The 25,785-nt window shown below is 38.6% G+C and overlaps 1 protein-coding gene across 4 annotated transcripts in view; it reads right to left on the bottom strand.

Annotated features, from left to right (window-relative positions):
* The window catches only part of LOC112103386 (connector enhancer of kinase suppressor of ras 2-like), a 526,129-nt gene that overhangs the window by 23,355 nt on the left and 476,989 nt on the right, over positions 1-25,785 (bottom strand). For all 4 annotated transcript variants that reach the window (XM_026652993.1, XM_026652992.1, XM_026652995.1 and 1 more), the window contains one exon: positions 20,592-20,663. In XM_026652993.1, coding sequence (XP_026508778.1) covers positions 20,592-20,663 — 72 coding nt within the window. The remainder of the gene's footprint in view (positions 1-20,591; positions 20,664-25,785) is intronic.

Below are 25,785 nucleotides of genomic sequence, written 5' to 3'. Positions count from 1 at the left end.
TGGAGTCATCCTTGTATTACAATGTTAAGGGGGGGAGGGATAGCTCAGTGGCCTGCTAAACCCAGGGTTGTGAGTTTAATCCTTGAGGGGGCCACTTAGGGATCTGGGGCAAAATCAGTACTTGGTCCTGCTAGTGAAGGCAGGGGGCTGGACTTGATGACCTTTCAAGGTCCTTTCCAGTTCTAGGAGATAGAATATCTCCTATAATTATTATTTATATTACTGTTGTGATACAGGTCATAGGGGAAGGCGGTAAAGTAGGAGGAAGTAGATGCATTCTTGCTTCTCTGTGTGGGAAACACTGTTCCAAAAAAGTATTCCCTTTGGAGTTCTGCTCCACGCTAAGTCTCTTTCATTACTTTCTTTGTGTTTCTGACACAACCCTGTTGTGAATGTAAAATCAGTCCCTCCTCTTCTAAACAACAAACATAAAAATAATCGGATTCAGAATAAAGTCAGGATATAATGATCTCATTGTCATTTTTATCTTTTGGTTTTGACAGCTGTGTTGGCTCTCCTCCTTACTGAAGTTTGAACTTTTCTGGAAGTTTGGAAGCTTAGGGGTCTTGTTTTCAAACTCTCTTCATTGCAAATTTTATAGACAAATGGCAGGTCTTAAAAATATAGAGGGAATATATGTCAGAATTCAAATCTCTCGGGGATAGCTGGTTGCATGGCAATGAAATTATCTATGTCATACCTGTCAAACAGCCACAATGAAAAACCAGGAGATAGTTTATTCCACTTGCTTAATATGGCTGCTTCTCCACTAGGCCCAGAATTCTATGTGATCACAGGAAGAAGAGAAGCGTTTTGACAGGTCTGCATATGTCAAACATACATGTGTCTGTGTGAATATCAGTTCTCTAAAGCACAGACTTTCACCTAAACAATGAGGAGTCCGGTGGCACCTTAAAGACTAACAGATTTATTTGGGCATAAGCTTTCATGGGTAAACCCCCCCACTTCTTCAGATGCATGGAGTGAAAATTACAGATACAGGCATAGATAAACGGGCACATGAAGAGAAGAGCGTTACCTTACACCTCTCTTCCTCCACAAAAGCTAGTTGGGTTTTATTGTTCTCTTTGATTCGCTTTTCATCCCACAGTATAGACAGACTACAACATACACCTTGTACCATGCAGGGCACACACTTTTCTATGCTACTGAGAATTTATATCTATGCCACTCTGAGTCATACAGTCTGTGTTCAGGTCATCAGTCTGTCGTGTCTGCCTTCTGAAGACCCACATAGGGGAAGTGACTGCCCACGTGGCCAATTAAGAGTTAATTAGTAAATGTACACTGGGTCTAATAAAGGTCACCCAAGTTCAGTTAGAGATGGCACTCCTGAGGAGAGAGGAAACTCCTGAGGAGGGGAGCTAAGTTGAAGGTATGCTCCTAGAGACAGAGAGCTCTCTGGGAGCCTAGAAGGGATGCTCCTAGAAATGGGAGAATTCTACAGAGAGAGCTGCAGTTGGAGTCCCCAAGCAATAGCCAGAAGTCTGGCCTGCCAGAAGTATGAGGTCCCCTGGGGAAGACCTGTCCTTGGGAAGAGCTACTCTTGACAGACCTCCATAAACCCCGGACTCTGGACGAAGACTCTAGCCCAGTAGCAGCAGGAGACCTGACTCCAGAGTTGGTGACCTGAGCTCAGTGAACCCCAGGTGAAGAGCCTGGATGAGATGAGTAGTGGAGTAGATGGACTGGGACTGATTTGGTCTCAGCTAGGAAGCTGGGATGAAAGTTTTGTTTAAGCTTTGTGGTGGACTGTCTGTTAAATAAATGAGACCCTCCAAAGAGGGTCCTCCTTAATTTCTAAAGCCTGCTTGGACTTGTTTATACTTGGAGTGAAGGGAAATTGAGGCAGGCTTCATCAAGCAGCATCATGCCTGACTGCAAAGTGACATGCTGGGGCAGCCTGACTATGACAGATACACACAGAGGATAATAATTGAATTACATCTCCCCTCCTCCCTTAGCTTTGCTTTCTATCTATTTTCCTGAGACTCTTCCTGCCTCCTCCTTTCCCCCTGCTCTAGGAAAACACTCAGCTTCCCCTCCTTTCTTCCCCCCTCTCCAATCCCCTTACCTTAACATGAGTTGCTTAAATATATATATATATATACACACACACACATATATATAGGCTGTGTTTAAATAATGTTTGGAAAAAAGGAAAATGTATATTGACTATATATTGTTATATCAATACCAATATGTTACTTAATATTGGTAATTCTGTATTAAGATATGTACCTATATGTGTCAAGACCAATATAATTGCAATGTTTCATTGTAAATTACCCAAGATAGCAATACATAAAATCTTTTCCCAAAACAAACAAAATTATGACGATTGTATATCCTGTCTCCAATGAAGATACATGCCCTGTTTTGCCAAGCTGGGAGCCCAGAGACCAATGGAACACTAAACAGTTAAAAAGCCCTTCTCTGCAGGGAAAGGGGAAGGGATCAATTGTCAGGAGCTGTCCAAGAAGACAGGCTCACAAAGAGAATCTGTGGAGGGAATCTTAAGAAGTTGGAACTTTCCCCCTCCAGATCCAGGGAACAGTAAGCCTTAGGGAAAGCCAGGCATGCACATATACTGGTGATTTGTTTTCTCTTATATTTGTTTTCTCTTGGTTCTAAATAAATAACATTTTGCTTTAAGAAGGCTGTTTGGTTACTGGATTCCACTATCATAGCTCATGGAGGGAACAGCTGCAGGGTCTGAACCTAAGTTAGACCTGCTGAACTAGTCATGGTTAGTACCAGAGCACAGCAGCCAAGGCCTGGTCTGAGAGTGGGAGAATTGTGTGATTTCACCCAAAGATTGGTGGTGGATAGAGACCTGAGAGGTGCATTAAAGAGTCCAGGAGTGGTCAGAAGTGCAGTTAGTTGTGACAATAATCCATATACTTGCCCTTGGAGAGTGAATCATCTCTGGATACCTTCAATCACTGAACTGAGGAGCAGTTTCCCAAAAATCTCCATGTTTGTGTATGATGCAATGCTATAAGCTGAACCAGAGGACAAGTTTAAATTCATTTGTGGAGTATTTAGTTGTAAGAAGGGGAAAATGTTAGACTATTATCAAAATGAAGTAAGCATTTTCACAAGTCCTACTATGCTTTACTGAAAACTTGTCGAATCCGATAAAAATAAATAAAAGCTTTTTTATTTAAACAAATGAAGTAAGCATTTAATTAGCCTTTACCTGGCCAAAGCTCATGTTTCTTGTTCTCTAAGAAGGAATGTTTTTAATCTGCAATCTCATCTTAAATCCCTACAGTAAATACAAGAGTCAAGAACTCTCAAATACAAATCTACAGTTAAATCACAAAATATCAATTTCTATGGATACATCAATAAACTGAGAAAATTTGTTTCCATTACATTCCATATTTACCATAGTTTGTAATAAAATCAGGAGAAAACCAAAGTTTAAAGTTTAAAGATATTTTTAGGTGTTGAGTATGAATTTATCTCACTAGAATTTAAAGGCAGCTATATTTTAGAATTTATTAACAGAACAGACTGTTTAACAATGGTTACTAACATTTCTGAAGCAATTGCTGACTTCAGGTGTAAAACATGAGGTGATTCTGTATACTCTTGTCTACACTAGAGATATTTTTTAAGTGTTCTCTGCCATTGCTAACAGTAGATCAGTTCATAGCACGTTTAATTGACACAGTGCTTACTACAGTGGTAGTTGCAGGGTTCAGCCTACACCAGGGCTTCTCAAATTGCTATCTCTGGTGGAATTTAACTGTGGGAATTTAAAAAAAAAGTCTGTATAGATAAGGCTTTAAGGCTTGAGCCAATAAACATCTGCACACAGATTTATAGATTTTTAAGGCCAGAGGAGACAAATACACTCACCTACTCTGACCTTCTGCATAATGCAGATCTAGAGTATCAACCACTAACTATTGCTCTAATTCATAACTTCTGATTGATCTAGAGCATATCTTTTAGAATGACATCCAATCTTGATTTATAAATTGGTGGGACAGAGTCTTGACAGAGAAGAGGTCATGTAGACTCAAAACTGCATGGTTTAGAATATCCAAGAAGTTTTACATTTGAGTGAACTTGAGTCAGTCCATCTAACTCCTAAAGACTGTTCTGTCATTGCCCATCAGTCCTAATCTGCACACTTGTATTGCTTCCAGAGTTGACGCTTGGGTCTTGAAAGGCTAAAAGTACTAACAATTACACCATCTAGTCCCTGCTTCAAGCAATTTTTTGACCAAAGAAAATTTTAATTAATGATATTTTATATTTTTCCCAATTTTGGATGTACTTACATTAAACACTGGATAGTAGAGATATAGAAGAAACAGTTTAACTCAGCTAAATAAAGTAATTAGTGGACATAAATTCAAGAAAGATCTAAATTCAAAAAATACTCCCTCCTTTAATTGCTTCTTCCTGTTAGAGTGCTAATTATTCAGAATGGAAGCCTTTAAATAAAATTTCAGTCAATAAATAGTCTATCAAATTTTGGGGTATGTAATCTAAGGATAAACTCACTAGCCTTAAATACCTCTACATCATCATGCCTCCTAGCTTCATCCTCCTGACCTTTATATCTGCATCTACCCTGACCCTCCACGCCCTTCTCTTCCTCCTCACACCCCCTGCATATCCCTGTCTGCTATCTCCTATTTTCACACTTTCCCCCTACTCCCTCACTCATAGCACCATAATTCTTTCTCCCCAAAACATTCACATCTAAAAATTAATATAATTTGTAAAAGTACCTATATACATATAGATACATATCATGGGATGCCACGACATGCTAAGTAACCACATATCTGTATATTCTCAACCCATGTGTTTTGTTCCCCAATTTCCCCTACGCTGATTGCAACTCACTTGTGTGGCTTATCTCATATTTGCATTGTAAACTAGCTCTTTAGGGCAGAGAATATGTCCGTTTTATTTGTTTGTGAAGTGCCTATCCTGCTTTGAGGAGTTTATAAAAAATTCACAGAAAGTTAGAATGGAAAAAAATAAACATAAGTAAAACCAAATAAATACATCTTTAGTCTCATAAGGATTCCCTTAAGTCATTTATTTAATAGTTGTAATTTATTCTGTACAATTTATATTGCCACTTTGACTAAACTTTATATTGCATCCTTGCACTACAGCAAGGTACTTAAGTATAATATGGTGTTATTATGATCTATATCAGTGGTTCTCAAACTTGGGCCACTGCTTGTTCAGGGAAAGCCCCTGGCGGGCTGGGCCGGTTTGTTCAGGGCTGACCAGAGGGGGGAGCAAGTGAGGCAATTTGCCCCAGGCCCCGGGCCCCGCAGGGGCCCCCACGAGAATATAGTATTCTATAATATTGCAACATTTTTTTAAGGAAGGGGCCCCCAAAATTGCTTTGCCCCCGGCCCCCTGAATCCTCTGGGTGGCCCTGGGTTTGTTTACCTGCCGCGTCAGCAGGTTCGGCCGATCGCGGCTCCCACTGGCCACGGTTCACCGCTCCAGGCCAATAGGGGCTGCGGGAAGTGGCGCGGGCCGAGGGGCTTTCCCTGAACAAGCGGCAGCCCAAGCTTGAGAACCACTGATCTATATGATATAGTAGCACTTTAATTGATTGTGTATTATGTCTGCTGGCTTTTCACTAAAAATTTCTTTTTTCTTTTTTTACGTGAGATTAAAATGTATATTCAACAAATGCATGTCAGGAAATTAGGCAAATATTATTTTGACCATTTTCTAAGGTAGCATAGGTCGTATATACATTTGGTTGAATTAGCATTCATGTAATATGTAAGGCTAAACTGGACACATGTCTTACAAACATTCAGTCCTTTGTTTTCCTTGAAGGAAAAAAAATCATAACTGACTTTCCACTCAGAAATAAAAGGGTAAACAGACTCGCATTAATGAGCTCGTATCCAAATACATCAACTCTTAGTATGCAGCATTTCTGCTATTGTGTCTGTCACAGTTGCTGGATTTTGATAAGTAAAATCACTCATGGGATAAAACTAAGTATTCTCTCTGATTCGATAATTTGACATGAGTCTGTTGATCTTGTTTCATGCAGTGTCTACTTAAATTTGTCAGGCCAGCAACAGATGAATAAGCCCTAGACAGCTTAACAGATGACACGTGAACCATAACAATTCATGGTCTCTTCGTGTGTGCATCTATTTTATGCATTAAATGGGAATCTTTTTTAAACGTCACCCTATCAAATGAAGGCACAGTTATGTTGTTTTAGTCAGAAGCCTGTTTTCCTTGCCCTGCTGGCACTATTAAGCCCACTATTTCTATAGGGGAAATCATTGCTTTGAAAGCAGAAAAACATCTTCATATTGCACAAAAATCGCAAGTGTGCCACAGAAAATACACTAAAAGTAATTTTATAACAAATTGTGGTTTCAAAAATCTGAAAACAGTCACACGGCACTAAATCAACTGGGAACTCATTATTATTATTAATAATATTTATATATTTGTTTTGGTAGAACTCACAATGTTCTGTGCACTTTCAAGACATCCAAGAAAGAATGGTCACTGCCCCACGGGGCAGGACTCTAAGAAACATAAGCTGTTCCTTAAAAGGAATTTGTTAAGATAATTTTTTTTATATTTTTAAAAGTCCTTATCTGTACTCCTAAATAACAACTTGGACAATTAAATAACAGTAGCTTTAAAAATGAAAAAAGAATTTCATAGTTTATTCTATATGGTTTTGCATTTCACTTTGATTAGATTGACCAGTTCTATTCTGATTTTCATTAACACAATAGGGGAAATACTTAATTTAAAAAAACAATAGTATTCAGTGCAAGTAAAAACAAACACCACCACCCTTCACCTGATTAAATATTTCTGTTATCCCATTTTATTTTATTTCACCAAAGCACCAAAATTAAATTTTGGGTTTAAGCTACCTGACATAGTCCCTTTCACAAAATTCTTCCATATGTTTTTTTTCATTATACTGACATGGAACTCTTTCAGGCACTCAGAATGCAGAGATACTGTTTAGTTACAGAAACATAGCTATATTTTCCCCTTATTTATGCAATTTTGTACCCTCTCATTCATTCTAGGGTGTTATTTATCTAATCACTTTGTTTTATTTTCAATTAATTCTTCAATATCTATGCAGTTTACTATGACTGGATCCCAAAATAACTCTATGGTTACTACTCAGTAGCTATATTCTGAATATACACATTTCTCTTCTCTGACTATTATAATTGCTCAGCTTTGTTTCCTGTATTCAGTTCTTTAAAACTGTTTGCCAGTAACAAAGATGCTACCTCAGCTTCTCACTTCCTTCCGCTGAAGCAGCAAAGACTTCAACATTTGCATGAAAAAGAAAAAGGTTTATAAAACAATGTTCCAAAAGCTCAGACTTTTTCACTTCCCTTCTCCCTGCCTAATCACACTTTTTGTGACGTCAATGGGAGTTTTGTCTACACATAAAACTGGTGCAAACCCCGTTATGACACACTGAAGCCATTTGTAAACTGATTAAAATCAGTGTAGCTTAATTCAGTAACAGGATATGTGGTGATTTAATTAAATCGATTAAAAAAACTATTTTAGTTAAACCAGTGCAAGTTTTGTATGCAGCTCAACTCTCATATGGAAGCAGGACAGGACCTTTCTTATCAACCATGGAGGGGAGGGATAGTTCAGTGGTTTGAGCATTGGCCTGCTAAACCCAGCGTTGTGAGTTCAATCCTTGAGGGAGCCACTAAGGGATCTGGGGCAAAATCAGTACTTGGTCCTGCTAGTGAAGGCAGGGGGCTGGACTCAATGACCTTTCAAGGTCCTTTCCAGTTCTAGGAGATGGGATATCTCCATTAATTTTTTTTTTTTATTTATCCTTCTACTTCCACACACAATCCTTCTTTCCTCTCTACAAGCTAGGCAGGGACCTTGTTCCAAAACATTAAATATTTGTGTACTGGGAGTCTGTTTTCCCTTTTTTTCAACTTAGTTTTGAAACAAAATAAATATTAACCAGAATATATTAAAGTTATTGTGGAGAGAAGATTGTTGCCAATCTATATGGAGGGGAATAGGAAATGGGGAAAACATGGGAGAGATGCTATAACGGAGTGGAGAAGGAAAGGCCATAAAGGTTTGCATATTTTTTAAACAACTTACAATTCAGCATTTTCACTGAGGAGTTTTCCCTTCTGTTTTTGTGGAGGAGTTTTCCCTTCCGTTTCATTTAATATTTGCATATTTAATAAAAACAATATAGTAATCAGAATGTGTTTCCTGTTAACTCAGTAAGCCTTGAAATCATAGGGAGTTCTGTTTAAAAATTTATGGCACAATATAGTACCATAGGCTGGGCTCAAAACTATTCAGCCTTGGAATTTATTTTCATTTCAAATTAAGAAACCCAAAGCAATAAAAAGGGTAAAACCCAGGAAAAGGGTAACACACACCAATAATATAATAAATGCAACAAAGGAAAATAAACATTTAAAACTTCATGATTTAGTTGTCTACAAATACGCAACTTGATTATTTTTCAGCCTAGAATTGTGAAAGATATCTTTTCCTTATGGCTTTCACCCCTCATTTGCCAGTCTGTTTTTTTTTGGAGAGACTAGGACTTCAATTTTAGGGCCTGATACTTTAAACACATGTAATTCTGTGCATGCAAATAGTGAAAATGAGCTCAATGGGACCACTCACATGTATAGTCATTTTTGTGCATAAATATTTTCAGGATTGCGGTCTTAATCAGTACAATATAGTAACCTGTTCTTTTCACTATGTCCAATGAAATCACTCAACGATATATCGTTAAATGAAAAAATCTCATAGACCATAATATATTTTCTGATTACAGATATTTGGTAGTTAGTGTTTATAGTAACTCAGATCAGAACATTAAACTAAATTTAGGCTTGTGTTTTCCAATATTTGCTTCAAATCAATTTAATAGAACATATCTGTAATACTAATATGTGTTTATACTACTAGATGTACAATCAGTGATATCAGCTAGAACTCAGGAATCCTTGGTTCTACCCCCAGATTTTCTATTGACTTGTATGTTAATTTGGACCTCAACTAAACTCTCTGTGTCTCATTTTACTGACAAGTATTAGCTTCTGTATACATGTACCACTTCCCTTTTACTGGATAGAATGTTAGACCTGCTCCATTGTGTGTGATCATGTAGCCTTCCAGTGTCAGACTCACTAGTCTAATACTAATACAGCTAAGAAAGAAGTGGGTATGAAGGAAGATAATGTTGTAGTATTATGGATTTTTACAGGAAGCTTCCATGCATAAGCAGTGGTGTAGGAGAAAACACAAATATGCTTGAATAAAAATTGAACTAGTGGGTGATAAATGCTAGCATCAATGGCAGCACTATTATGAAATCCAGTTTGGGGCAGTGGCTCATCTGGCTCTAGGCTCTCCCATCCTCTACAGGTCACTAGAAGGCTTGGGCTGTAGTGCTACCAATATGCTAATAATACTCAGAGCCAATGTCTCTCTACTTTCCCAGTGTCTGGGACTGGGATGAGAGGCAGGTAGCCAATATCCAATCCACAAAAGATGGAGATGAAATTGGTTGGTTAGGAGAAATATCCAGAGGATGGGGTAGAAATTATAGGTTGAATTTTAAGATGGATTTCAACCCAGGTTCCATTTGTTGGTACAGTTTTTACTCAGTTTTTCATATACTATGTTATCATTCAAACAGTGCACCAAATACTGTCCATTTATTGCCATCTATTAAATCCAGAGTAATTTCACTGACTCCAAAGGAGTTATTCTGGTTTATACTTGTATACCTTAGAGCAGAATTTGACTCAGTAAGTTCATTTTACAGAGTAGATTTATCTGATTAGAGTATGACCATGCAAATCATTGTTGTTACCACTGTTATATAATTGCAACAAATCTTATACAAAATGTGACGTGTGGCCAGAAAGGGTTTGAAGCTTGCAGGCTAATTGACCCAGATTCAACCTTTAGGAACATATTAGTAGATAATATTTGTGGTTTTGTGTGTTTACATATATATTGTTAGAGGTTAACAATGTAATCAAACAGTCCCTGTCTATGCTGTATTCTGTTAATTCAGAGATCAAAAGGAAATATTAACATTTAAATGAACTGTAAACATAGTGATATCACTGTATTCATCTCTCATTGAAATGTATAGCAAATCCCCTGAGAATAGTGGAAAATGGGCAATTGTCTTATGTTAATCCTTGTAGCTAATTACCGGTTATGCTTAGGAAATAGGTCTACTTCAAAGTCTCCATGATTGCCTATTGGTCACCTCAGGACTCCTAGCTGTCAAAGATCACCTGGAACTGTATAAAAATGTCTTGGGTCCTGATCCTTTTTATCTCAGATCTACCTGATGCTTCATGCATGGGAAGCTTAAGTCCTAAAACTGAGATGTACAGTCCTAATCTGGATCACCCTGAAAATGAACATTGGACTATAACCTATAGACTAATTCTGTAAGAATTCTTTGCCACTACAAAGCTCACCATCTCTACTATGAATCTGATCTCAGAACTGTACTCTTGTCTGTATGTATACTGATCTCTTTCTCTTTTCTTTTTAAATAAATTTTAGTTTAATTAGTAAGATTTGGCTGTAAGCGTGTATTTGGGTAAGATCTGGAATATTTATTAATCTGGGAGGTAATGTGTCCGATCCTCTGGGATTGGTAGAACTTTCTTATATGATTAATAAGATTTTCAGTAATCCTCATCATATTTGACCTGGGTGTCTGGGAGGAGGCCTGAGGCTGGGTTGCTTTGAGGGAACTGTGTTGTTGGCTTCTGGGTAACCAGTAAGGTAACCAGTGAAGCTGTTTTGTGCTGGCTTGGTAAATCTAAGTATTGGAATATCCACCAGCTTTGGAGATGGTCTGCCCCATTCTTTGCAGTTCATCCTAATTGAGTGACATCAGCGTAGCTCCCTGGGATCCCGGTCACAGGGATACATCCTGAATATAATGAAATATCATAGAAAATAGCTCATTTAGCAATCCTAAGAGAATCTCAGTTCCAATATAGTAGGGCTAAATTGAGCACTAATAAATATCTGCAGGTGCTACTTAACGTTCAGGCTACTAAGACAGCACATCTAAATAAATACACTAAATTTTGAGTTAAAAAGAAGATACACCCATTACAGGCTTTTTTGCAAGTGAAACCTTTCATGCTGCTCAGTGATTTGTCTAAAACCAGTGTGTGTGGAAGCCATAACTCGGGGCAGAAAGCTGTTGTATATTTCCTCTCCACATTGAGGGAGGGGGTAAATTTCATGAGCTTATGCTGTACAGTTCTCTGTGCAGTGAAAGACGGTATAATTTTGTGTTTACCCTCCATAAAGGAGGTGTGTTCCTTAGGAACTGGGAGATGCTCTAGCTGTGCCTCCCCATGCAGAGCTGAGAATCTGTATGCACTGCAGTTGGGTGTATCCCTACCTGTATGTGTGCTGTTAAAGTGCAGGTTGGAGCTTGGGAGAGGGCTTTGCAGGCTGGTCACAGCAGTACAGTGTAAAGGGAGTCCAAGCTGGTGGTCCGGGGCGCTCAGTGGTACCCTAGTTCCAGGTGGCACCCCGAGGGGAACCCATCACACATACATCACACAAGGTGTATTAAGAGTTATGAATATATGCTGGCATTATGACTCAAGTGTGTGTAAACCAGGTATGTGAGGGGGAGTTGGTAAACATGTCTATCCTAAACAAAGGAATGTGTGTTCCCCTCAATTTACATGTAAACAGGACCATCAAGATAGCAGTGGGTGATGGCAGGAAACAGAACAATTTGCATTTCAGCAATCACAAGTGGGGGAAGAAAGAGCATGGAGCTTCCTTCACCACAGACTCCATGTCACCTTCCTCACAGCTTGAATAAACTGTATTGTGAGGGGTAACCTTCAGAAGAATCAATTTTAAAGGTTTACTGGTCTATGAAGACAGAGGGTCTCAATCTCAAGTGATAACTAATCAACTTATTGTATATAATATTATTGTATTATAAAAGTATATAGAATGAGATATCTGAAAGCTAATGACACACATGATTACAGTTCACAATGATATTATGTATTAACACTATATGAGGAAATATGAATACTTAATGATATTATGTTTTAAAGTCTTTGGCCAAACTGGGAGAAGAAGGTTCCCTTCCAGACAGGAGAGAGATAGCTACTTACCTGTCTTCTATGTATATTAAGCGTGGGGGAATCAAAACCCAATTTACATACAGTGGGATGGGAAGCCCACAGGAAGAGAAGAACAGCATGTGGTCATTGAACTTTGGAAGATATAAGCAAAGACAGAAGCCATCTTTGGCATCTATCGTTAGACAGACTCAAGGGAACAGAAATCTTGCAAGCTGAGAAAGATGGGTTCTTCAGCCAGAGGGGGACTGAAGTTTCTGGAAACTGAATATAGGTGAGAAGCCATCTTGAACAAAGCCTTTATCTTGCTATATCAGGTTTTAGATGCATATTTTCACTTTTATTTGCTTGTAACCCTTTTACTTGGCATCACTTAACCCAATGGTTCTCAAACTTTTTTTTCCACGGACCACTTGAAAATTGCTGAGGGTCTTGGCAGACCACTTAATGATCTTTCCAAATGTTGTTTGCACTGTTAGCTAACTATTATAACCACAGTTTGAGAACCTCTGACTTAACCCATGTCCTATTGTTAATAAATTTGTTTTATATTTACTATAAACCAAGTCAATGCTGTTTTTTAAATGAAAGTTAAGTTAATAAGTTTGTGTCTCTAGAGAAACAAATGGACCATATGTGTTTGAACTGTCCAGGAAAGGGCTGGACATTATAGAGCACATGGTTTTTAAAAATTTGGGATTGGCAGTATTTTGGGGTCACCTTGCTGGTTGTCACCAACATTAGTGGAAGCCAGAGAGGGGCTGTAGACAGGCTGCTTGGGTCAGAGCTGCTGAACCAGGGCTGTCTAAGCACACAGACACTTGTAAGCTAGTTCTGAGCATCCAAGCAGGGCCGGCTCCAGGCACCAGCCGACCAAGCACATGCTTGGGGTGGCACCTTGTAAGGGGCGGCCAATCTTGGGGTGGCGGGGGGTGCTCAGGGTTTTTTGTTGTTGTTGTTTTTGTTTTGGCCAGGCGGGACTCGGGGGGGTGGGTTGTTTGTGTTTCGGCGGCATGGCGTGGCGCTGGGGGGGTGTTTCGGCAGCACGGTGCTCAGGGTTTTTTTGTTTTTTGTTTTGTTTCGGCGGGGTGGCGCTCGAGGTTTTTTTGTTGTTGTTGTTTTTGTTTCGGCCGGGCGGCGCTTGGGGGGAGGGTTATTTTTGTTTCGGCGGTGTGGCGTGGCGCTCGGGGGGGTGTTTTGGCGGGGTGGAGCGGCGCTCGGGGGTGTGTGTTTCGGCGGCGCGGTGCTCGGGGGGGTGTTTCGGCGGGGCGGCGCAGCGCTCGGGGGTATGTGTTACAGCGGGGCGGCGCTCTTTTTTTTTTGCTTGGGGCGGCAAAAAAGTTAGAGCCAGCCCTGCATCCAAGGCTGGGAGCTACAACAGCAAAGCATTGTGAAGCATCCAGGACTGCAGGGCTAGTGGTGACAAAACCCCCTCACTGATCTGGATTGCACCCTTGAACATTACTGTGGCACAAGGCTTTTATCAATTTATAAGCCACCAAGTAACCAAGCCAAGTGAGAGATGAGTTAATTAATTTCATTAATTCATTTTTAAGAACACAAGAGTACTCATGTAGACCTGACAAAACTGCATATGCACATTAATTTTGCAAAGCAAAGTCTGTCTGCAACAAGCAACACAGCACGAACAATTAATCAGCAACAGAACAACTGTATGTGCTGCAAACAAGTCAATCATTACCGATCAGTATTTAACTCTTTCAGGAAATTAGGACATGGTATTAAAGAGAAATTGAATAATTGCCGTGTGTAAAAAATAAATTAATTGCTTTTCAAGTGAATAAATGCTGAATCTGGAGTGAGAACCTGAAGTAAAATTAACTAAATGCCATTGACTAAAGTGGATGTATTTTTATGTTTTGGATAAGAGAATCTCCAATGATATGGTCAGATTGTTCCCTCTGTCTCCATGGAAAACTCAATGGAATCCTACAGGTATAGCAGGAGTGAGTAGTGACACCTCTGTAAGATAATACTTCCTCATATTTCACGGAATCCCTTTGTTGATGGTGAAGGAACAGTCAGCCCCAAGCCCTCTCAAGAATACCCTCTAAGTCTGTGGTGAAGAGTGAGGTGGGGGCAGAGTCACCTAAGCCAGTTTTTGTCCATAGTTGAAATTCTCAAACTGGCATAATGGGGACAGAGCCTGAGCTAGCATGTGATCCAATAACTCTAAGATGGGGTGCATCAACTCTGAAGGCAGTTAAGTGTTAGATGAGTTACATGTTAACATTGTTAACTATTTCATTGTTCTTAACTCCAGCTGAAATTTTCCATTATTCTGGGAACGTGGATAGAGTTTGAGCAGAGTACTATCATTTTCCTCCCCAAAACTGATCCCACTGCTTCTATCAAAGGAGCTGAGTCTGAAATTTCAACTACAAAAGCAGTAACAGTGAATTCAAGTTTTGACATAAAATTTCAACCACGGCATGCAGAGATTCCTTGAGCATTACTATTTTAAGCGTGATTGTTAAAGTGAGACTAGAATTTTAGTGTTAATACCAACAAAAACAGCAGCAAAACAAGAAAACAAAACATTTGGTCTACCACAAAATTTGGAATTATACTGGGAATTAGGAAGATAGTAAAGATCTTGAAATAACAGAAAGGCTTGACATTTTAATAACTTATAGAGTGCAGCTGTTTAGAGACTTTTTAAAGCCTCATGGGAAACTTTAAGTCATATTCAATTTAGAAACAATTCTGTTAATATAATGTATATGTTTGTAGTTCTGTTGCCTTTTCCTTTATTAATAAGAATATCTGCATAAGAAACATCACCCTTATTCCTTATTAGTTTATCCATTTATGTAGCAGCTTGCCTTCTACCTGAAATCACAATTCTCTTTTTCTGACCTCACAATTGGGGCTATGGTAATAATGTCATCAACAGACTGCAGATTGTAGCTTCAGGGTGGGAATAAGCCACATGCACAAATGACCTTTTATAAAACAAAGCTGCTATTTTAATATAAATTTAGTACTAAAAAAGCAAGGGAAAATAAATACGCCTCCTTCCACAATGTGATTTGTAGGCAGAATTGTCTATAAAGAGTGTGTGTGTGTTTTTTTTTTTTTTTTTTTTTTTTAAAGCATTCTCAGATGAAGTGTCAACCACATTTTAACACTAGTGGAACTCATTCTTAAAGAGCTAGAGACCTGCTTCATTATCAAGTAGAGTTTTAAGAAACCATACAAGTGTGTGATGTACTGATAATGAACTGTGTTGTAAATTTGTGTATCAAGATAAAGTAAAAGTAATCATGGTACCACCACCCCACCTATAGTGAGCTACAGTGGTCTCTATTAAAAGATCAGTTTTTACCTATTGTTACCATATATAGTAATATATCAGACAACTATTATTTTCTGTACTGAGAAATAATTATGGTATCTCACATCCTATTGTATAACTGTTGACAAAATGATGACTTTTAAATGATGACTATTGTTTATGCAAGAGATTCCCAAACATCCCACTCTTCCCATACTGTATGTTAGCAGGTACTTCTATGCCTCAAATGTATGTACAAAGAAGAGCACATTTATTGTGAAGAAAACAATAAGAAAATTGAAACATTCAGAGAAACAACAGAGGTCCTGATCCAAGCCCACTGTAGCTAATGGAAAGATTGTCCTTGAGTCATAAGCACAGGAACTAGGGGTGCAGGAGGTGCTCCAACACCCTCAGGTTTTAGCCGGGTCCCGGCCTGCCGGTCCCCCAGTGCCCAGGTCCCAGCCCACCAGCCGCCAGGTCTCAGCTGCTGGCCCCCTGATCCCAGCTAATGGCTCCTGGGTGGGGAAGGGACCAGGGGCAAGGGGGCTGGCTTTCAGCACCCCCACTATTCAACGTGTTCCCGCGCCACTGCCTTGAGTTCAATGGGATTGGATTAGGCCCATAATGGACACATTGTTTGGCCACAAAAGAAGTTATATCTCTCAGATAAAATACAAATGATATGTCAGAGGAATGCTACTTCTCTAGCATTCTACATACACTGTAACACAGTTACACTTAAAGTGAATATGTACCATCAGTAATCAACACAGAAAACTAAATAATTACCAGCCTTCTCTTAGCTGGAACACCTTTCAAAACTCCCAAGACAAAAACCATGTATTTAATATAACCTGGACATACTACAATAACTTACAGCACTCACTAGCTTCAATCTATCAATTGTAATATTAAAGCCCATATAGGACAACCCACATTTCAAAATCAACGTGCAGACAGGTATTAACATATGGATACAATCACAAATATACAAAACAGCAGACATAATTAATACCTTTAACTTAAATTCTTTTAATCTCCTGAACAAAAAGTGCCATTTGACCTTTTAGCTGGAGCTTTCTATAGACAATTATAATCAAATACATACAATTTCATTTGGATGACTTTGCTAAAAATTCATTAATAACAGGAGATTTTTTCAGACACTACCTATAAGAATGTGACCATTACAATGGAAGTACAATGGCAGAAGCTGTCACTATACTCTGAACATTTGCAGTGAGAGTTGTGGAAGCAGAAACATCAGGCAGGCCTATGTAGAAGAGCTCTGCTGTTAGTACTTGCCTATTGCAGATTATTATCTAACTGGGATTATATTTTTATATTTATTTCATGTGTTTGTTTAACTTTGGAACTGACAGACGGTTTTGGCATGGAAGTGCCTTCATTTGTGTGGGAGCCAGGAACCAGGCTGGAGCTCACCTCTCTTATTACCAATGTGCAAGTCTTATGCTGTATATATGAGTGTAAAAAACGTTGCTGAATTATAACACAAAATATCAATATATATAGTATACATTCATCTGTCTGTATCCCTGACTCTTGAGGTTTTCAAATATCATTGGATTATTTTAAATGTCTTTCTCACTGCCTTTTTAAAATGTCTTTCTATATATTCTGTAATAATAAATACCAAGATAATTAAAACAAATTTTATACAGTATGCAATGTGTTTTATTTTAATTAACTCTTATTTAAAAAAAAGTGAGAAGCTTCAACTACCCAAGTGTGTTCATATTATATATTATGCACATCCATACACACAATAAAAATGAAGGTTACTAACTTGTAATTGGAGTTCTTTGAGATGAGCCTCTGCATATTCATACTTACGGGAATGCACCAATCGGTGTAACATAGACGGTACAGCTTTCTCCAAGCAGTGCCTATCAGAGTGCCTGCGTGCCACCTCCTACCCTTCATGAACATTCTGAGGGTGAGGCTATAAAAGAAGGCACAGAGCCCTCTACTGCCTCAGTTCCTTTCAACTGCAGCACAGTACACTACGGAAGTGAACCTCTGGATCCAATGGACATGGAGCTTCTCTCTTATTACCATAATAGTTGTTAGTTCTTCTGGGTAGTTTGTTGTTGTTCTTAGAGTTAGCCGTTTACAGGTAAAGTTAGTATAAGTTTTGTCTCCGTTCCTTTCGGAAGAGGATCTGAAGAAGTAGTAAGCAGGTTTCAAAAGATGTGCTTCCTGTCTGTCAGTTTCCCCAGCATTGGATGACTAAGTAAGGTACCTAGCATGTGTCGGCGAGGAACATTATTCATCTAGATGTACAATATATTCTACATTTATGTCTAGAGTATGCTAGGAGAAACTCAATAGACTTCAGGCACTCTTACTTCAGGAACGCCATCAGCTAAACCTTTCCAGATCTGAGAAATTGGTGCATAAAGGGAAGAGACCTATGTTGGTTCTATCTTCAGCACCTGAAAAAATTAAAGTGCCTAGGAAGAATGTTGAATTGGCACTGGATTTGCCTCCATGTATGTTCACATGCTCAGAGGCCAGAACTTCAGATCTGCTCAAGGATTCTAAACTGCTTGGAACACTTTCTTCAAAGGTGTTGAGCAAGCATAAGACTACGCCTTTGGATCAGTCAGTTGTGGTTCTGAAGAAGAAGGCTGCTGATAAAAGAGCCACTGTTAGCAGGGCCTGATCTCAGACAGATCCATCTGACTTGGATTCATCTTCCTTCTTTCCATGACAGAGATCAGGATTGGGTCCATGAAGCATCCCCATCCTTGGATCTGAACCTGCAGATACAAGAATTTCCCCAGATCTGAAAACATCTAAAGTATCAGATTGATACCAGTAGTTTTATTAGCTTTGGCACCAGTATCAGATCTGAGAAAGACTGTGAGTGGTCCATCACAGGCAGTTAAATCAGCCTCTGGATCACAGTGTCATATCTTTTGTGGAAAGAAGAGAGAGGTTCCAACAGTGGTTATTTCTCAATCTTCTACTCCTCATTAAAGGTGCAGGTTGGAGGACATTCTGAGCTTTACTCCAGAGTTGTCATGGCCTCCGCCTAAGATTCCTATGAGATCACCAGGCAAATCTTTCTGTCAATTCAGACCTATCCATCTTCTGGTTCCAATGTTATCTTCTATAAGCTCTGTTACCTATCCAAGATTGGATCTACAAACAGAAGAGGATCGGGACAGATCTGCTCAACCTAGACAGCCTAGGTTTCAACTATCTAGGTCAGGGTTTATGGATCATTTGGATCTCCTTATCCCATGGGCATGTTTCCATACGGGTGGTTTTGGCAAGAATGGCAGCCTTGAACTCCATGGCCATACTGGCCTCCAACTAGGAAATTTATGGGATCTTCCCAATATGACTGATAAAGAGAGGCTCCTGTTGCTAAGAATGAGAACATATCAGTGCCTCTGGATTCTGTAGCCCGAGATCCGTTAGTCTGCTGCTACTGTAATAGGTGATGTTTGTCAGAGGAAGATGAGGAAATAGTTGAGCATATGGAACATCAGCAGTTTAAGATTGTTCTGATTTGTTCCCAAATGAAAATGGGGGCATATCCTCTATGTTTTCTCCTTCTGAAGATGCTCTCCAATTGTGTGAGCTAGTGTGGTTTCAACAATAAAGTTACCTTTTGAGGCTGTGAAGGAAGCTTCTCATCTCGTGTTTGATATTTTGGGAACTCCCTCAAAAATAGTTTCTTTCCCTATTTTGGATTTAAAAACAAAACAACAACAACAACAGCCTGCAAAAACTAGTTGGGCCAATTCAGCTTCTTGTCCACTCATTTCTAAGAAAGCTGATAAACTGTACCAGGCTGTCATATCCCATTACCATGTCATTTACGGGATAAGACGGAGAAGGTTCTACCGTCTAGTCTGCATCAGGTGGCACATTCCCATGAGTGGGAATATGCAGAGGCCACTCAAAGAAGAACCTGGGGTACATTGTATCTATAGTTTGCAGGCAGATAAAGGTATAATACATTATTGGCCCAGTCCTGGTCTATGGACTTCAATGGAAGAGTCAGTATCTGTAATATACATGGCCCTAGTTTTCAAAGATGTGCATGTCTAAGTGCTCACATCCAATCTGGCATATGAATCCTTACTGTATGCAAACAAGCAGGGATTACACACACACACACAACAGAATGTGCAGTAACAACCCCCAGCTGTTGTGCATGCACCAGGGATGTGTACACCAAGGTCTGCACACACATAAGACAAACTCACCTTCGAGAGTTTGGATCAAAATATGTTGTTCTAAATTGTTAAGTGTCAGCTGTAAAGATTAGGGAGGACAAAAGTGACATTAAAACAGTTATAAAATAGCATTTGTTGGGGAAGCAATCACATTTGCTGACAAGTGATCTGAAATGTGTGGCTTTTAGAGCACAGTGCAAATTCTGTTTTCAGGTACACATTTGTAGCCCCAGGTTGTATGCATGAAACTGACAGCTGAGTTCAGATACGCACCTATGTATTTTAAAACTAGGTAAAACATTAAACACTGTAGGTGAAATTTTCAAATATGAAAATCCCAGCCCCTTTCTATAATTGTGATAATAGCAGCACAGTTATGGAGTGGTATGGTTACTAAGTGTGCAGTTTTGGTTTAAGATATATAGCTCTTGCGCACTGGAAGCATTTGGCCTTCAAATGTCGGCCTTAGTATTTGTAGGCCTAATCCTGCAAAAATTATGCACAGAAGAAACTTTACTCAAGTGAGAAGGTTCATGAACTTAATGAGATCACCTCAGCGGAGCAGAGTTACTAACATGCATATTTACAGGATCAGGCCCTGTGGCATTGCAAAGACCATTTCACATGTATTGTTTCAATCACCACATATAGAATAAACCGAAGAATTAGGCATACATTATAACACTATAGGCAAAGGCATGAAGTCACATAAATCAGTTGCAAAGTAAGGAGCATATATTGAAAGCACTGTGAATCTGCATATTATGATGTTCCCTCAGTGACATGTGTGTTCCTAGAAGAGCTGATATATTATATTTTCCTTATATTGTGCTATTCCACAATAGTAAAATTATTAGGGTAGTCCTATGAAGAATAGAAGTAACTTACCTATTCATTTCTTCAAGACAGTCAGTTGCAAAGTAAAAGCTCTTAATTTTTGGGTGGCATGCTTTGAAGGCACTGTAAAACAAACAAAGGAGAAAAATGTAGTTTTCTTTTCAAATAGTTTGTCTGTAATGACTTTATTGCCCTTTGTTGATAAATTTACATGATGAGGTTGAAAAGTCCTCCTCAGACTTACTTGCTCTTGGGTTCTTCAGAATGTTATAGAGTTACACATACATTTTTCTATGTGAGTTCAATGAAAAATGATAAAAGACAAAAAAACCTTATCATCTATAGATGAAAACTTTTCAAAGTGATCATTCTTTAATTGACCTCTCAAGTCCTCATCCTCAAAGGAAACCTGAATGACACCTTCAAAAGATGAGCCTGGGAGCTTAAATTCATAAGTTTGATAGACACTAAAAACCATGGACTTGATAAAGACACTGGATTTATGGCTCATTACAACAATCTGTAACTCACTAATCACCCTTCCCCTCCTATGACTGCAGAAGTATTAACTGGCCATTTCACCTTGAATGGTCTCCTACAATATGTATTACTACTACTGATGGTTCCAATGTGTGGAACTAAACAATCAGTTCCACCTTATATTTAGCTGTGACACTGAGTACATTTCCCAGGCCTGACGAAAAGCTGTGTAAACTTAGAAGCTTGTCTCTTTCACCAAGATAAGTTGGTCCAATAAAATACATTACCTCACTCATCTTGTCTCTCTAATATCCTGGGACCAACACGGTTACAAGAACACTGCAAAAAAGATCCGGTAGCACCCAGGATAAATTTACCAATTCACTTCTGCATTTGTTTTGTCTCTCTAATCAGGGGCTTTTCATTCAAATTGAACTTGATGGCAGCAATCTTGTTACTCTGGGGGGATATAAGAAATATATGCTTTGCTGACAAGTGAACAAAAATGTGGAAGCTCTCATTAGTGGGGGCCACTCACCCCTGAGTTCAGAAACAGCTTCTCAGAGTGAAACTTAAACCATCCAAACCTCAAGTGGTCTTGGGGTTTGTAATTTTCTAGCTTTGATATTTTTTGTTTGTTTCTTGTAGTCACAATGGGCCCAATTAACCCCTGATGTAACTTCATGGAAGTCAATGAAGTTACATCAATGGTGAATCTGACTTGATTTCTGAAGCTGTCATCAGCTGTGTGGTCAATGTGTTATCTTTCACATACAACTTTTTCACAGCTGAATTTTCTTGCTGTGCTTTATTGTCTAGATTATTTACCATTTTTTCTGTTTTGGGACCAGCCTCTGGCTAGTGGTTCAAGATGTGTATATCTCTTTGCATCTATTGTAGCATCATTCTCTTATAAAACTCCTGGGAAGGCATTCAGCCAACAGTTTTCTGTTCTTTCACTAAAGAACTCATCCCAGGTCACTGCAGAGCTACAGCTAATATCCCACAATGTGTAATCTTTCATTTCCTGAAAGGCTGTCATTTCAGAGTAAATATCCACTGTTCATGTAAAAAAGTCACTTCCTCTGTTACAATTGCTCTGGCATTAGTTAGCAGAAAAATGAAAGAAATTTCTTAGTCTGTAGTTTTGACTGGTAAAATGGATAAGATGAAGAGTTGTCCAAAATAACTTTGGAGGGTAGAATAGGTGATGATTCTGCAGGTGAGTATGTGACTACAGAGACAAAACTCTGTACTTTACATAATTTATTTACCCTATCTTCAGTTATCTATATGTTTGTTGAGTTTACATACTTTGCTGACAGTATTATGTACTTAAAGCACGTGGGATATGCATACAGAAAAAATAATCTCATTTTATTATTATCAATACAATGTGCACAAGTCTCAGGCATCATTATGAACGTCCATGCAAGCACTGATCTTGGATTCAGTTGATGAGGACTTCTGTGAATCCTGTTTTGGACTTCATATGCAATAAACTGTGGAAGTAACATTTTGTTCATGATAGTTAATAAATGTCAGAAGTGTGTTTGTCTTAACAATACTATATACTGTATGATACGCCATAAAATTCCCCTTAAAATATGTGCCTCCCCCTATAAAAAAAAGTGTGTGTAGAGGCAAAGAATCATGCTGATATATTCATTTTTAAAACATTATCTTAGCTCTATTTTAATAGAAACTCAAGTTAATGTGGTGCTGTGAAAGAAACAAGACTGACAATGTTACAGACTGACACCCTCTAATTATCTACAGAACAGGCAAGCTTCTTGCACCCAGAACTGCAAATATGTCTCAGATCTGGTCTATGGGATCATCTCTTGAAGTAGGCCTGTAGTTCATTATTCTTGCGTATTCAGTCCTTGGCTTATCTTTTGACACTGCCCGCATGGGTTCCAATGATATGGACAGCTGTCCACCAAGAATTGGATTGAGAACCCCAAATTATTTTCCATGCAGGTCCTTAAAACAGGTATCTGATGAAAATACGTAGACTGTGAACCTAGAGATGAATGGCTTTGTATTCTATTATTAATTTCAAAATCAATTATGTGGAAAACCATGGGGAGGCTTAGTCCTTCAAAGTTAATGGATTCTTATCTAAAAGCACCCATTAAAATGATGTATTTTGGATATGCTCCCTAACTTGAAAAATGTTCTTCTGCCAATGTCCTGATCCATCCAGCATAGTCAAAGGCAAGCATCATGCTCCACAACAGCATTTATCAAACTGTTGTCTGCGGAGCACTGGTGTTCTGCAGAGAGCTGGTTGGTTACATGGCGCTCCTTTTTTCTAGCTGCTTTTACAGGCTAGAAGTGGCCCACTTCACTTGTCCATATACTTCACTGAAAGAACAGCTTAGATGCCTATAAAAGGAGCTGGAAAGAAGAAGGAGTCCTAGTATTTGTTGCTGTGTAAGAGGATGCAAAGAAAGAGGAACTGCTGTCAGGAAGCAAAGCCACCCGTGGGACTATAACAATTAGCTAAATACTCTATTATTTGTTACCACAGGGATGTTGCACAGTAAAAATTGGAAGGTAAGTGGTCTTCCCAAGTTAAGGGGCAGGTGGCTTGCACAAAATTGAGGCGAGGTGCCCGTCTGAATGGGAGCAGTGGTGGTTCACAAGACACTGTCATTCACACTACGAAAAAATGTGACAAACTCTGGTGGTAACATGGTGTTCAAGGCTAGGAGCTAAGACTGCTTAGTTCTAATTAATTCTCTGCCATTTATTATGCAGCCTTCGGCAAATCACAAATCTCTCTGCCTCAGTTTCTCTGTCTACAAAAAAGGTATACTTACCTCACTTGGTTGTTGCAATTAGATAACATTTGTAAAGTGCTATATAAGTCCTAAGTGCTCTTATCATAGTCATACCCACATATCGTTCCACTTCCTTCATATTAATTCTTTCATTACTGATTATCTTTAATAGCTGGATTCTGTGTTAATGGCTTTAAAATTGTTTCTACATCTGGACCAGAATTAATTTTATATTTAAAAAGTATAAATATTAGGCTCCCCATTTTTATTTTTAGTAAGATGTCCAAGGACATGATTTTGATTTTACGTCTGCAGGTATGTTTTCACAAACACCAGAAGTTTTTGTATGTATACAAACTTAATGTTATAAGATATGCAGGAAAATGCATGTGAAATTAATCAGGCCTAGTCTGATTAGAAGATCCAGTAATATTGCACATGTGGAAAGATGGCTAAAACCAAAAAACACACAAGGGGACTAATTCATGTTACCACTGAAATAAATGGAGTTACACCAAGGAATAATTTGACCCATCACATATGTATTTTGTACAATTAACTGAATAATTTTTTTTATAAAAGCAAAGCAGTCTATTTATACTTTAACAAGAGGAAATCTCCTTTCCTTCTGTCCTCTTTAGAAACTGATCTTATATCAGATATCATATTTGTTACCTCCAATGTTATTTCATTTACACCAAGGGGAGTTGGATTAGGCCTTGCAATAATGCCATTTATGATGCATTTTGATGGTTCCAGATATATTTAGCCTCTTTTATTAACAGTTTTCCAGTATCAGTGTGGGGGTTATGTGCATGCACACGTGTACATTTTGCTGCAGCTATATTTATGTGGTGTTATTTCTTTAGCAAATATATATGCTCATTGTTGAACTCCTATAATGGTTCATCATAATCTGTACTGTAGTGTATCTAGAAAAAGGTCCTTTAATAAATATGGTAAAAAGCCAAGCAAACAAAATGAAATTACTATTACTTTATAGTGACATTATAATTTATTACAGGTTTTATCACAGAATTTACTACCATAATAGTGAGTTTCATGTCTTTTTACTGAATTTCTGGTATCATAGACATCCTCTTGCCCTCTGAGGGAGGTTGAATTCTGGCCTCAGGATTTCCTCAGGCAGAAGGGTGATGGCTATGTATTTTTTCTGAGTCCAGGTTTGTGCAGTGTGCAATTTCCAGGTCTTTGCAGAGCTACAGAACAAGTTTCTTAAAAGTGTGTGCCAAACTCTTTTGTTTGGGAAAGCCATTGGTGCGGCATCAAAGGAGTGTCTTAATATTTGTACTTGTTTTATATAAGTGCAATTTTAAATAGAATCTTGGCTGCACTGTTTTACCGTGAGATGCCTAGAATGGCATGAGGGAAAGCAGCTGTAAGATTACAGGCTCTGTCCTATATTCCTAGTGCTCTCTCAACTCCCATTAAAGAAAATGGCCCCAGCTCCTTGGCTAGTGTACTTCAGCCATGCTTCATTGACTTCAGTGGATTGACAGATTTATATTAGGCAAGGATTGTAGTCAGTAGGCCTGATTCTCATATCATGCTGGCATCAGGCGGATTTAACTCCATTGATTTAAATGGAATAACTTTAATGAGGTCACAATCAGGCCCAATGGGAATTGTGAACATTCATCACCTTGCAAGACTGGCCCAATACAGTACATATAGGTATGCATCTTTTTTTTAAAAATCCTCTGCTTTTCCTGAGTCATCCTCTTTTGCAATAAAATAGCTGTTGAGAGCGATACTAGCTTTGTGTAGCTCACATGTCCATAGTTGTATGATAGGGGATATTCTTAACAAAGAAACAAAGTCCTCAGGAAATGAAGGCATCCGTTATTTTGATTACTTATGATATATTCCATCATTAATAATATTTTGCAATATCTGAATTAGAATACCCAGCCTTGTATGATAATTAATAGATGTAAGAATTGACTCAGTAAACA

The sequence above is a fragment of the Terrapene carolina genome, unplaced genomic scaffold (genome assembly GCF_002925995.2).
Source record: "Terrapene carolina triunguis isolate 2854851 unplaced genomic scaffold, T_m_triunguis-2.0 Scaffold131, whole genome shotgun sequence".
NCBI lineage: Eukaryota > Metazoa > Chordata > Testudines > Emydidae > Terrapene > Terrapene triunguis.
The sequence above is the reverse complement of the archived record's forward strand: the minus strand, read 5'-3'. Positions and strand labels throughout refer to the sequence as shown.